This window comes from Spermophilus citellus, assembly GCF_964194105.1.
Source record: "Spermophilus citellus genome assembly, chromosome: 2".
NCBI lineage: Eukaryota > Metazoa > Chordata > Mammalia > Rodentia > Sciuridae > Spermophilus > Spermophilus citellus.
Genome location: NC_138183.1, coordinates 139,681,096 through 139,695,390, shown reverse-complemented (window position 1 = coordinate 139,695,390; position 14,295 = coordinate 139,681,096). Strand labels below are relative to the sequence as shown.

The window sequence follows — 14,295 nt, the reverse complement described above, 5'->3', positions numbered from 1 at the left end:
CCGGGCCGCACGCATGCCAGGCAAGCGCGCTACCGCTTGAGCCACATCCCCAGCCCCAGAATAGAAGTTTTAAGGAACCACTTTCTTGGACTCTCCTGTGTAGGGAGACAATGAAAACAAGCATGCACCATGCTGTGCAAATATCCTCTTTCTGGCTGACTCATAGGAAGTGGCTTCTGTCAGCCCTCCATGAGGGCCTCTAGCAGGCGTGTGATGTTGAGGTCAGAAGGAAAGAAAGAGTAAACAGCATTTTCTGAGCAGGAATTCACAGGTAGTTTTGCCTAGTCTTCCCAATGTTGCCATGTGAGTTGGACCTTAATTTTCCTGTTTTGATGGATATGGAGACCCAGGGCTCAAGGAAAGGCTTGCCCAAGGTGATTCAGATAATTCGCATCAAAATCAGGATGTGAATACAGGTTTGAATAATTCCAAAATTTATTTTCTACCATTTGCTGTACTTTTTTTTTTAATTGCCTGAGCCAAGTAAATGACACCTATTCATGGGAGAGTAATCATTGACTGTATATAGCCCCGTTCATATTCATAAATCTGAGTGCAGCCTGCTTCTCTGCCTCCCTTTGTTGCCCTCCTGGAGTGGCACGTGTTGTGTGTGCTACTGGGAGCACCTCCTGATGGACCTCTTCTTTGTGTTTTTCAGGGGTTGGAAAAACAACCTTGATTCAGAAAGCCAGTGAGGTTTTGAAGTCCTCTGGGGTGCCTGTGGATGGATTTTATACAGAAGAAGTCAGGCAGGGAGGGAAAAGGACAGGATTTGACGTTGTCACTTTGTCTGGCATGCGGGGGCCTCTGTCCAGAGTTGGGTACTGATGCTTCATTTCTGTGGGTTTTATCCTTAAGCTGCCCTTCTATCCAAGTTCAGAGCTTTTATATTCTGACTCCACCAGAGCTAAATTCTCCAAAAGTGCCCTGTGGGGTTCTTGGATGCCACTCTTCCTCCCTTTCCCAAGGGTTCAGAGTCCGTGTCTCCCTGAGCTTGGGGCTGAGCCCGATGATCTCCTCTATCTTGAAGTATCTAGGGCTCGAGAGATGTGCCAGAAAAAGGAAATGGAGACCACTGTGGGAACAATAAGCACAGAAGGCACCACGTTTCATTTGGAATGTGGGCCAGAGTCCTGTGCTTTTCTCCTGTGGTAACTCATGGCCCTGTGTCTGGCCAGACAGCTTGGGCACTGGGGCTGCAGGGCTTCGGTCACGCTGCAAGGCCCTGGTGGGATGCAGACAGGCAGTGTGATGCAGTTCTCAGGAGAGGAGTCAGCGGGACCAGTGCTCAGAGCGGCCTCTTCACTAGGTGGTTGCTGAGGTCGGGGTGGATGTGCAGAAGGCCAGTGCTGCAGTGGGCTGCCAAGCACCAGAATCCACACCAGACCCCTCCTCAAAGCAGTGTCTTTTCTTTCAGTCCAGACCCTGTGCCTGGAAAGCGTGAGTGCCGGGTTGGGCAGTACGTGGTGGACGTGACTTCTTTTGAGCAGTTGGCACTTCCTGTCTTGAGGAACGTGAGTATGTGTTTCTGCCTCCTGAGCCTGCCTGTGCTCTGCGTCATGGAGGCTCCAGGGGAGCAGAATGACATTTGCTCCTTCAGGGAGGACAGTTGTGCAGTTTATGATTTAAACTCTCTAAACAGTTGAGCTAAGGAAATGCAGCATGAGATACCCTGGGATGCACATGAAGGCCTTGCCTCTTGATTGGCACATACAGGTACTCCACTAGGGTGACCAGGAGGGCTCTCAAGTTCAGCTACCCACACCATAAAGACTGGACTGCCCTGCTTCCCTGAGTATGGAGCCCTTTCTCTGTTACTGTTCATTGCTGGGACTGAGGGGTCTGCATCTGTGTTCAGAGGCCTGTGTTCTCACTTTATTTTCTTGGCATCTTTGGCTTTGATCTTAGGACAATACTGGTCTCCCTCCTCTGATATTTGGAAGACTTTGTGAATGGTTGGTATTCATTTTTCTTTGAATGCATGGAAGCCACACAGGCCTAAAAAGCTTTTCATGAGAAGCTTTTTAATTATGAGTTTAATCTCTATTTGTTATACATTTGCTGGTTTTTGATTTCTTACTGGGTTCATTGTGGTAATTTGTGCCTTTTGATAATTTGTTCATTTCATCTAAGTTACAGTTTTATTTTATTTTATAAACTTAGTTGTGTTGGCTGAAATTTCTTTCATTCCTTCTTTATTTATAGCTCTTCTCCTGTTTTTTCCCTAATTAGTCTAGTTAAAAGTTTTTCAACTTAGATGATCTTTTCAAAGAACCAGCTTTTGGTTTTGTTGACTATTATCTGTTTTTGCATTTATTTGTTACATATTATCAAGTCCTGGATCAAGTTCAGGGTCATGAACAAAACATACATAAGCTCACCTCTGGAGACAGCCTAGCAGGCCGTGGATGTGAGTGAGGCTGGGACCCCTGCTGTATAGCTGTGAGAGCAGCAAGGGGTGGGTGGGGCCTGGAGGCCAGGAAGGGGTCCCCAGGAGCTGATATCCACCAAGAGGAAGCCAAGAGGAGAGACGGTTGGGATGACTGGGGAGGGGTGGTCCAGGGAGAATCTTCTAGGTGGCAGGAGGAGGAGGAGGAGGAAGTAGGATTGGTGAGGGTGGGGCTGAGGTACAGGCTGGGGGCCTTGCTTCGGATCTTAGACTTACTTTTGTGAAATGGAGTGGTATGAACTTGTCTCAAGAACCTATTATAAACCTTCCAGGGCTTTCTACTGCACCAGGACTGGAATCCGACTTCCTTGTCGCCCACAGATGTCAGGGCCGTGCCTGTCTTAGGCTCCCAGCACTCACCATCTTTATAGCTGGCACTCCCTCCTCCTAGCTTGGGCCCTTCTGCCCCTCATCCCCAGAGTGCAGTTGAGCAGTGCAGGGGAGACTTTGGTGGTTGCCAAGACTGCTGGAGTTGATATCTAGCCTGCCCAGGGTACCTCAAGTGGGCGGGGTCTTGTGCCCTGGTTGGGGGGCCACAGCAAAGGGGTTCAGTCTCCTTGGCCTCCTCGGCTGTGCTCACCTCCCCCTCCTTGTTCTCTCCTCTGGAAACCTTCCCTGTTCTGATCCCTGGGAACAGTCAGAGAATGTGGTATTTTTCCTTAAAATACCTCTATCTAAGTGTCCAAACAGCAAGTGAAATGCGTCTAATGAAATTCCCAGTGAAGAGCCTGGCTCTGAGCATCAAATCAATACGCTGAATTGATTTTTACTTCCTGTCGGCAGGCAGAGTTCTGGGAGAGAGGGCGCGTGCCTCATGTCTGGCTGCAGGGTTACATAAGCGTCCCCGTACTGACCACATCAAGAGCCTGCATCTGTCTTCTTAATTAGGAAACAAAGACAAGTTCTGTGCTGACCAGCAGCCCAGACCTTCAGGTGCCAGGTGGGAGCAGCCCTCCACTGGGCGTCCCTGCCCAGTTAGGGCCTGGATTTGTTTTCCAGAGCTAAAATATTTCTCCCCTCCACCCCCCACATTATTGTGATGAAGAAAGGAGAAGGAACCAGTGTTTAGCTTTTATAAAAACAAAAAGATTAGGCCACAAAAATAGGGGCAGATGGGTTTTGTTGTTGGCAGGTGGTGACCAGGTGGGCCGGAAGCTTTGGAAACCCCAGTGGTGCAGGTGAGGCCCTCCAACCAGGGCTGCAGTGTCGAGCTTGGGGCACCAGGACCTAGGAAAGGCTCTGACAAAGTGAAGAACTGTCTCTTATGTGTAAGAGCTTCACTAGGGGTGAAAGGCTGGTTGAGTCCTTTTAAAAATACTCTGAAAAATGTAAGAAAAATAATTCTCGGTTTGGACCAGCGTGGCTTGCCCATTCGTCCCCAGGGAAGCAGGATGGGCTGGGAGCTGGCAGCAGCTTGGGGCATGGGAGGCCAGGAGGCTCAGGTTGCTGCCTTAGCGTGGGTGTCTGCCAGTCTCTGCAGACAGAGCGGAGATGGAGCAGAGCAGGGGCGCAGGTGGGGAAAGGAGGAGGGCAGGTGCCTGTGGGAAAGGATCTAGACCTCTAGGAAGCCCCTCAGGCCCGACTGTGTTGGTGGCTCACCCCAGGGCTGACACCTCTCCTTGACTGAGAGCTGTCACTTATTATTTTCCTAAATATTGAAATTTTCTCTGCATATAGTAAAAGAAATGTTGTAAAATATTTAAAAAGAAGAAAGAAAATATGAGTAGCTCAGGCCTTGTCACTGGCATAGCCGCTGTGGGCCTGCTGTGCTTCTGCCCTGCTCTGCCCGGTGTGTCTGTTCAGTTGATCAGAACTGGGGAGTAGCCTCTGTCATTTTATGGGCATAGTTTGATTTTCCTATGGTCTGAGGGGCCTGGAAGACATCTCATAACTTAATAATCTTCAAAACTGAAGTTTGATGATCTGCTATCTCAGAGTGAGGATTTCATCTTCCATGTAGCTGTGGCCCCTCTGTATGGACACCTCGTTCCTGTGGGGAAGTGGCCTTGCCACCAAGTCCCCCCGCAGGAGCTCTGTACCCAGTTGTGCTGTCCTCTGTGGAGCCTGACGGGCAGTGTGGGTGGAAGGAGCCTGCGCTCTCAGGGCCACTCTCCCTGCCAGTGTGAGCACAGGCTTGTTTCAGGCACTTTGTGGGCACACTGATTTACACTTGGAAAACACTTCTTAGTTTTGATTTCCATTTTTAAGGTACTGATGAGGTTAAATGGTTTTCAGTTAGTTTGGGTTTTTTTTTTTTAGTCTAAATTGTTATTTCATTATCTTCCCATTTTTTTCCTCTTTGGCTTAGGAAACCTTTTGTAAGGCAGATAACCTTTTTATATTTATTGATTCTATTTTTCTGTTTGTCAATTTACTTTGGGGATTTTTTTTAAACATAAGGAAAGCTTGGCCCTATTCAAAATTAACATAAAATTTTAACTTTACTTTTCTTCTTTTCTGTGCTTTTGCTTTCAGTCAGTCCGTCTGGATTTATTTTGAATGTAACACAAGGAGACAGTTGGGTTCCTTCCAGATTCTTAGTTTGCTTGCTAAAACCATTTATTAAACAACTCACTTCCAATTAGTGTATTATGCTTCATAAATCATATTTTAAAACCCAAGTGTGTGTGATGTTTCAGGGTCAGCTGTTACCTTCTGTTGATCCTTTCATTTTTGTATCAATACCATACTACTTTAATTACAATCATAATTGTAATTTTGTTCTTTGAAAAATTGCCTGTGCGTTCTCATGTGTTGGTCCTTCTGTGTTGCCGGGTGCTGATGGCAGCACGCTAGTGTTGACTGTCACTGAGTGCAGACTCCGTCAGGCTGGAGGCTCAATCCTCAGAATGCTGCCATGATGTTCCTGTTTTGTAGAGGGGGTGCCCAAAGCCTTGCTGGGTGGCACAGCTTCTGTGAGTTAGAGCTGTCCTGAACTGTGGAATTGAGAATGCGCTGGAGCCATTGGGGTGACAGGAACTATGCGTAGCTAAGGCCGTGCTGATGGAGAGGACATGGTCGTTTTCCAGACAGCCTCCTTCCCGTGGCCACAGTGCGGTTCCTCCCTCTCCCCTCGTAGCGTCTTCCGGTGCCCTGTTCACAGGGCTCTGATGAGAGTGGTCTCCTCTGCAAGCCCTAGTGGCAAGCAGGTTGAATTGCTGTCCTTGGAGTGCCTGTCCCACCAAGGCGTGGCGCCTTGGGGCGCTGAACTCCCTGCCAGGACTGCCCCCAGCCACTTGCCAGTTAGACACAGGTCGTCAGGGAGTCTGTTCACTCCCCCACAGGCAGCTTCCAATAAGGAGAAGGTCAGCAGGCAGCAGAGATCAAAGTTCTTCTTCAAAGTTCTAATAGCGATGAACATTTTTACTAGTGTGTGAATTTTTTTGAAAACGGTTGTGGTGAATGCTGCAGGTGTGTGGACAGCAGTCCCTACACCTGCCATTGGGTCCGAAGCCCAGCAGGCCGCTGGCTGAGCAGCTCCATGCACATGCTGCTCGCCACCCATACATGTGGGGTTCGTGCCTGTGCCTCTGTCCACCTGGGCACATGAGTGCTGCCTGCCTTGGAGAGCGGCTTCTTCACGGTGAGAGGGATTTCTTGGACACAGTTCCTTGTTCCTGGAGGAAGGTGTATGCAGGGTGTGACGCACAGGCGTGGGTGGAGCCTTGGAGTGGGACATCTTGTGTTGGACTCCAGACCCCTCAGTGTGCTCTCCGTGGGGTACCCCTATAGGAAGTGCGGACACCTGCCTCACAGTGGCCAGAGGCCTGATGGCTCTGCTCAGGGATGCCTGGTGCCCACGCTGAGGGTGTCCATGGAGAGGAGGTTCTGGTCATCCTGGAACAATTGGGGCAATGGGCAACAATACCTGGGAGGCCTCCCATCACGGTTGGGTCTGTATTTGCCAGGGAACTAGGGCCAGAGCAGACCTGTTAATCTGTCCCGGGCCTCACAGGCCTAAGCCTCCAGAATGGTACTCAGGGCCCTTGTCACGAGGAGGGGCTCTTTACACTACATGCCGCCTATCAGCTGGCAGGACCTTCTTGGCCCCAGGACAGCTCTCCCAGTCTCGAGGACCTGTGTGTTGGCTTAGGTGACTGTGTATGGTTAGGACATGTAGGAGGGGCCTCCACCTGAGCCACCTCAGCCCTGAGAAGGACACTGGTGCATTGTGGATCAGCTTCTGCTGCAGCTGGGCCCAAGTGGGGAAGGGCCTAGTGGTTGTCCAGATGTCTCAGAGAAGACTCAGAATCGAGGTCAGGAGGCCAGAATCATTGCTGTCTTGTTTCTTTTAAACCTGAGGTATTTAGGTGCCATCTGTTTTCTGGGTACATATAAATATGAAGTGTGGTCACTCCTGGGACCATCGCAGAGGAATAGAAATATTGCAGGAAGCTAGGGCTTGGGGAACCAAGTGCTCCATGCTGAAAGTTCCTGCGAGCCCTTGTCCTAGGTCTGCATGCAAGGACAGTCTGTGGCCCTTGGGCCCTGCAAGTGGTGTGGCCTGGTGTCCAGTGTGATTCTCCATCCCCAGGTGGGTTCCAGTGGCCCTGGGCGCAGAGTGTGTGTCATTGATGAGATCGGGAAGATGGAGCTCTTCAGCCAGCCTTTCATCCAGGCTGTGCGCCAGACACTGTCCTCGCCAGGGACCATCGTCCTGGGCACCATCCCCATCCCCAAGGGAAAGCCACTGGCCCTGGTGGAGGAGATCCGGAGCAGGCCTGACGTGAAGGTGTTCAGTGTGAGTACCCGTCAGCAGAGGCAGCACCCTCGCCTGCTCCTGGGCCTTGACACGCCGCTCCTCCCTACTGCAATGTCATGAAACCATCCTCTACATGCTGACAGACCATGGGGGTCATGGAGTGTCCTGTCCCCATGGCCCCCTCCTGCCCTCCTGTGCCCCTGCGTCTGCCCCACCGCCCCCTCCCACCCTCCCTTGCCCCTGCGTCTGCCCTGCTGCCCCCTTCTACCCTCCTCTGTGCCTGCGAGTGCCCTTGGCGAGCTCTGCTTGCTGTTCCCACCCCAGGATAAAAGCCTCCCAAGTGCAGGTGGTGAGTGAAAGGTGCCGGCTTCTCAGTGGGGCTGCAGCAGAGTGAGCACCCGCTTCACATTGGCAAGACCACCTGGCCTGTGGGCCCTGGTGTGATGTTGCCACCGAGCATCCTGTGGCTGGTAAACAGCCATTAGCTTTCAACAGCCAACCAGCGAGGCATGCGCACCTCTCACATGTGCACTCCCTTGGCAGGTGCTGACTGAGCACCTACCGTGTGCATGGCATTGTTCCACGTCTTGGTGGGTCTGTTCTTAGGGAGCTTGTGGCCAAGTGCAGGTGGCCGAGTACACGAGCCGGATGCCCTGTGTGGGGAAGGGAGGCCCGGCAGCATGGCCAGGTGGCCTGGTGGTGGGCAGCACTCAGTGGAGGTCTGTCCCAGGAGGTGACGTCTCAGTGGAGGCTGGAGTCCTCATGACAGTGGCTTCTGAGCCAAGTGCTGCCCTCCTGCCCCTCTGCGCACTGCCTCTGTGGTAGAGGTTTGTGATGACAGTGTCTGTGGGGTAGAGGCAATGAGTGCCAAAAGGTCACAAGATGGCACATTCATGCTGGAAGGCTGGTAGTCTTAGCACCAGGGACCTGAGAGTCCTGAGGAGGGTCGAGGGAGCTGAGGGCCATGTGCAGAGTGAGTGCTGTGTCTTGAGATGAGGCTGCGTCCCCTGCTCTAGGGAGGAGGTCGTCCTCCAGGCAGGGCCATCACTGCTCCTAATGAGGGTACATGAAGCATCAGCTCCGAGAGCGCAGGGGGGCTCTTTCTGGTCCTGGCTTATGAACCAGAACCTTGTTCCTTGTCAGCAGACCTTAGCAGCTGGCTTACATGTGGTCTTGGGTCCTTTCTGATCCTAAGACACAGTGGATGTTTAAAAATGTGTCTGAGAATGTCCTCTGCCTGCAGCGTTCCTGGAGCAGGTACCTGTGAGGAACAAGGACCATGAGGCAGGAGAGGCATGCAAGGGAGGAGTCTGAGCAGAGGGGAGGGGTGGGGAAGAGAAGGGAGAAGGCCCCCCACCCCCCACCCCCACTCGGTGAACACACAGGTGGGAGGGGCTGGAGCGCATGGCGTGGCAGGGAGATGCCCCCAGAATCAGTGCCAGGCAAACAACTTTAGTCTTCAGAAGAACTTGGGGCAGGGTGGGGGAAATCATGTTTTGTTCTCCTCACCGCCCTAGAGCCTCAATGACATCTGTAGGACAAGCAGAAAGCCTGAGAGATGGGGAGGAGGCAGATGGGCTGGGGACCTCTGGACCCAAACTGTGGCATGATAGACATGGCTGCTGGGAGTGCTTTGCCTTGGGGGAGAAGAGGCGGCCAGCAGATACCGGCTTCCAGCCACTGTGTTGGGATCACGGGGCAGGATTGAGCCTAGCGTCTGGCTACCGTCTCAGTGACCATCACAGGCCCTTGAAGCAAATGAAGAATAGAAAGTCTCAGAAAGAATGAAAGTCTTAGCAAAAATAGAGAAAATAGGAGAATCCCAGGAATATTATAGAACCATGAAACACAGTAACCAAATTAAGAAGTTAATCCACAGGCCCACCCTTCTGGGGTTGACAGAAGAAAGAACCAGTGGATTTGAAGATAAAGCAACAGTTTACCCACAGAGCGGGGGACAGTAAGGTGCAGTTGCCCAGATCTCCCATGTTTGTTAAAGGACACAAACCTACAGATTCAGAAAGCCTGGTGACCCTCAGCAGGATAGAACAAGCGTCCATGCCAAGAGCCTCAGCACCAAGCCTTGGACATTGAGACGAGTCCTGAGGGCAGTGAGAGAAAAGCGGCCCCTGACTCAGGCAGAAGCAGCGAATGCAGAGAACCCTGTCAGACCAGGGGCCGGAGGTGCAGCTCTGCTCCAGGCTAGGAGCAGCACCTGGGCACCCAGAGGACTCTGCCCAGGTGAAGGTCCCTCAGGAACCTGGGGAGGACACTCTGCGCAGAGGCAGAACTGCACACCATGGCTGCGTGTCCCAGGCTCTCCAGATCACATGGGGCAGGTGAGACAGAAGTGAGGACATTTTCTAGTGTGTAAGTAGATGAAGAAAGTCAGTCTCCAGAAGGGAAGCAGAGCCCTGCTCCAGTCGCCTCCACTGCCCCGCAGGTGTGGCGGGAGAGCTGTGGTGGACCTGCCACCTGCCCTCGGGAGCTTGTGGGTGCTGCTCTCTCCCCTGCAGGCTCCCCAGCGAGGACAGCAGCCCTGCTGCATGGAGGGGACCTGCCAAGCAAGCGTGCATGGGATACATCCAGCTATGGGATGTGTCCAGCCATGGCTGGGCAGAAGGGAAGGCCAGGCAGGGTGGACAGGTCTCTGGAGGGACCAGAAGGCCTCTCCAAGTGCTGCTTGAGCACCAACCAGCCTTAGGCAGGGGGAGGATCAGGCTAGTGTTTACCTGGGACAAGAGTTTGTCTCCAGTGAGTAACTTTTAAGCTCGGAGTGGACTTTGGCATTGCTGCCATTGGTCTCTGTGAGAGAAGTCACCAACTTGTTCTGCCTTCCAGCCTGCATCACAGCATTGGCAAGGTTCAGATCCTCTGCAGTGGGCACCTCGGGTGCCATGAGCCTGGCGCCTCGCCATTAGCCACTGAGCTGCTGATATTGGCAGTACCATATCGGTCAGCCCAGGTGCTTCCCTGACCTGCTGTGTGCCGCTGGGCTCCTGGTCCTGCTTGTTCTGCCTTGAGACCTTCCAGCCACAGGAAGGTCTTGGAGGTGTAGGAACTCTGCCGAGGCTTGGGCACTGACCATGGCCTTCTTGAAGTTATGCTGGTCTTTCAGGGCTTTGGCCAAATTTTTTCATGGCTTCTAAAGCCTATTGCTCTCTAAATATAACCACTAAAAACTTTTTAAAATTTTTTAAAACTTAGTATTTGGCTAATGGAGGCTAATTATGAAAACAACAGGTAATGGCTGTGTTGATGCCGGAGAGGCAGAGGTGAAAGCCTTTTGGATCAAGGGGACTGGAAAGGGTGATGTGTACTTTCTGTAGTTTCCTGATGAACAGGGCAGAGCAGACTCGCAGGCTGGGAGCGTGTGTGGAGGCTCAGCCTGCAGACTCGCCCCACCAGCAGCATGCAAGGCGGGAGGCAGCATCCACCAGAGCCTGCAGCAGCAACCGTGCCCACTGTCCTCGGTGACTCCAGAGTCTGAGCACTGGCATGATCCCGCGACTCTGCTGCCTCCGTTCCTGGAGATAAGGCACGTGGTTTGGCCACACAAGCTCAGATGCTTAGAAGTTATTTGATTTTTCTGCTTTATAAAAGTGTTAATTTAACCCAAATCTACTTTCATGGTCAGAATCCAGAGCCCTTTAAACTTGCTTCTTTCACAAAGCCATTTTTATTCTTTCAGTTGTCACTTTGGGGTTGCAGGATCACAAGCGTACTAGATGCTAGGTCCCAACTTCTAATATGGAAGTTTTTTGACCTCATGCTCTTCTTCCTGTGTGTATGTTAAACAAATAGGACATAAATTGTTTTCCTTTTACTGGGAATTCTGTACCACACACCTGCTCTCTGGATGCAGAGCCAGGGCTAGAGCTCATTCACCAGATGCTGGATACAGTGAGATCAGAAGTCAGTGGTGTTCAGGTCTTTGTACAGAAATTGAGAGGCCGATCCTGAAATGCACATGAAAATACAAGGGGCCCAGCTGATTAATCTGCAAAAAGAACAATGTTGGAGGACTCACACTTGCTGATTTTAAGTTTCACTCAGAGTAGTTGAAACTATGGCACTAGTGCAGGGTAGACATGGAAACCTTCGGAAGAGAGTGGAAAGTTCAAAAACAGACTCTTAGTCTGTGATCAGTTGATTTCTGTGAGGGAGCTTGGGTAGTGCAATGGGGAAAGAGCAGTGTTTTCCACAAACGGAGCCGGAAAACTGGATAACCACATGCAAAAGAATGGAGTTGGGCCCTTACTTCACACTGAGCACAAAATGAACTCAAAATAGGTCATAGATTTAAATATAAGAGGTGAATCTATAGAACTCTTGGGAGAAAATATAGGACTCAGTCTTTGTGAACAGCAGCTAGGCAAAGCCTTGTTTGAAAGAACACCGAAAACTTAAATGACAAAGGAAAAATAGGTAAGTTGGACTACACCCAGAGGGTCAGCTTTTTGCTTCAGAGCCTCCAGCCAGAATGGAAGACAAGCACAGAGGGGAGAAGAGGCTGGCAAATAATGTACCAGATGGGCCATGGCCAGAGTCCCACACCTGTGGTCCTGCTCACATAGTGTCCAGCAAAGGCAGAAGTGGGTAGAAGTGGCCAGGGAGGGTGTGCGGGGGTAACAGGATGGGGTTTCTGTGTGGGGTGATGACATGTTCTAATCTTAGATAGCATGAGGATTGTGGACTCTGAATGTGCTAAACACTGAATTCTACTCTGGAGGTGAGTTTTATGATGTATGGATTATGTCTCTGAAACCCCACCACCACCGCACAGAGAAATCAGGTAGGAGGTCCACCTGGAAAACCCAGGCACCATTGCCTTCTCTGGGAGACACAGGTCAACACTTAGTGACCACCTCTCTTCTGCATGTGGAGAGAAGCGTAATGCCATTTGGGGATTCCCCTTCTCACAGAGCCGCTGATGAGGTCCTGGGACCCCACCTGGTGCCCTCATCCAATCCGAATCATCTCCCAAAGACCCCAGCCCCAAATGCCATTGTGCAGAGGGATTAGTTTCCCAGACATTGACCTTGGTGGACAGTCAAACCAGAGCTGGCCTGCTGGGGCCCGCTGCTCCTCTCAGGCCTGCCCACACTGGCCTCTGCAGGCCTCCAGTGTACCCCTTCCTCATACCAGGTGTGTCTCTGCTCAGGTCCCTCCATGCCCAGGTGCACCCAGCTGTGGAAGCCCTGGGCTACCCCTCCAAGTCCCGTGCCTCCCTGGCCCCTTCTTGGTCACCCCTGCCCCCATTCACATTACCCGTCTCCTGGTCTGTGAATTCCACGATGTTAGGGTCCTTTCTGAGATGTTCTTGCCTTTGTGTGTGGAGTGGGTGTCCATGTGGGCCTGGGGGGGCACAGTGACAGGAGGAGTCAGTCTTGCTCTCCTGAGCCCTCTGCGTTCTCTAGTTCTGCTTGAGTCTGGCAGTGAGGGCTGGAGTCTGGTGGTGAAGGCGGTGAGGGCCGAGTCTGGTCGTGAGGGAGACATGCAGCAGCAGGGCAGGTGGGGCTGGAACAGGCTCTGGCTGTCTTGATTGACCTGTTTGTGTTTGATGGAAGACTCATGCCTTTTCCTGTCACTTCTCTGGCTCAGCCCCTCCTCGTGCAACACTCAGGTCCGCCAAGTCCCTGGAGGGCCAGGTAGTTCTGACTTGGGAGCATATTCAGGGTTCTGGGTGCCCCTGGGTATCTGGTGGCTCCTTCTGTGGCAGTGTGACGGTCCCGTCCCGCCTGCCCTCCCAGGGATTGAACCCAGGATGCTTAACCACTGGGCCACAGCCCTGCCCCTTTTTAATTTTTCTTTTGGGACAGGGTCTCACTAAGTTGCTGAGTCTGACCTTGAACTTGAATCCTCCTGCCTCAGCCTTCTGAGTCGCTCGGGGTCACATATGTGCACCACTGTGCCTGGATCCTGGCACTTCTTGAGCTGTCTCTGCAGAGCTGACGGTGAGACTGAGACACCTGTCCTATCCCAGAGCGTCCCTGGCGAGCTGACTTCGGCTCCCTCCCAGACTTCCTGGCTCTCCTTGTCCGTGTTTCCTCTCAGGGCAGAGGGAAGGAGGGAGCTCTGAAGCCTGCTCTTTGCCTGTCCCACAGGTCACCAAGGAAAACAGAAACCTCCTTCTACCGGATATCGTGACGTGAGTGCAGAGCAGCGAGAAGTGAGGTGGGGCTGCTTCCTGCACTGCTGCCCTCAGGAGGCTCCCAGTGGCCTGCTGCGAACGGCCATGCCTCAAGGCTTCTGGACCTTGCGGCCAGGAAGGCTGACAGCTGCTTCTCACAAGGTTCAGCAGGTCAGGGTGGCCGTGTGCTGACCACAGCCCCTCACAGCCTGCTCACGCTCAGGGCTTTCTGTTCATTCCTCCTCAGCCGTGCATGGTCTGGTAAAGCAGGAACCGAGCAAAGGTGCTAGTAGTCACTGGAATTTGCTCCACTGAAGTTTGTCCTTGTGTCACCATGTGGACAGCAAGCTCACTGCCTGTTCACCGCAGGTCCTGAAAGTGAAAGACCTGTCCAGGGTTCTGTCTCCTGCAGCACGAAGTCTTGTTTCCTAGGAAAGCCATTTGGGGTTCTCCTCCATTTCTTGTGTATTTCTTCATTAATTGCTAAATAAAATTAAAGCAAACCTGGTGTTTCAAATGCACGGGTCTTTCTGTGGGTGGGCCATCTGGCCTTGGAGCGGCCCTTGCCTCCTGACACTCAGGCTGAAGGGCAGCAAGAGCTTGGCCAGGTTCCTTCAGAGCCCTACCTGGGTCTTTGGCTTGGGTGCATTATTTTAACTTTTGAGCCTTGTTTCCCTTCCAGGAAAAGGGCCAATGGCTGTCCTCAAAGCAGGTGGTAAGAATGCAGAGCGAACTATTCTCAGCACTGGGCTGGCCAGTCAAGAGGAAGGTCAGCCCACAGCAGAGGCTCTATAGAAGAGGGAGGTAGAAAAGCCTAGGCACTGTAGGATTATAAGACTGCCCCCCACGGTGATCCTCGAGTGATAGCTCCGTGTTTTCAGGTCATTTTGGGTGAAGAACTGTGATTTTCCAGGATTTTTTAGCAACCAGCTATGGCACCCCTGCTCTGTAACCGACAGGGCTGGGCACCTGCAGGTGGCAGCACCTGTGTGGCACACGGGCAGGGCCCAG

At 52.2% G+C, this 14,295-nt stretch overlaps 1 protein-coding gene across 2 annotated transcripts; it reads left to right on the top strand.

Annotated features, from left to right (window-relative positions):
- The first annotated feature begins 681 nt into the window (after positions 1–681).
- Positions 682–13,792, top strand: LOC308642811 (cancer-related nucleoside-triphosphatase homolog). Of its 2 annotated transcripts, none has more exons than XM_081282174.1 (4): positions 682–816; positions 1,418–1,514; positions 6,984–7,190; positions 13,259–13,792. In XM_081282174.1, exons 1-4 carry the CDS (start codon positions 725–727, stop codon positions 13,304–13,306), a joined length of 444 nt encoding a protein of 147 aa, XP_081138300.1. In that variant the 5' UTR covers positions 682–724; the 3' UTR covers positions 13,307–13,792. The 2 variants fall into 2 exon arrangements, with proteins under 2 accessions (XP_081138300.1, XP_081138301.1); XM_081282175.1 differs by having other exon boundaries at positions 688–821.
- The last annotated feature ends 503 nt before the right edge of the window (positions 13,793–14,295 follow it).

Coding starts and splice junctions, on each gene's coding strand:
- LOC308642811 (XM_081282174.1), top strand. CDS start 725: ATGGATTTTATACAGAAGAAGTCAGGCAGGGAGGGAAAAGGACAGGAT. Junction 817..1,417: donor TGCGGGGGCCTCTGTCCAGA/GTTGGGTACTGA, acceptor CTTTTCTTTCAG/TCCAGACCCTGTGCCTGGAA. Junction 7,191..13,258: donor CTGACGTGAAGGTGTTCAGT/GTGAGTACCCGT, acceptor CCTGTCCCACAG/GTCACCAAGGAAAACAGAAA.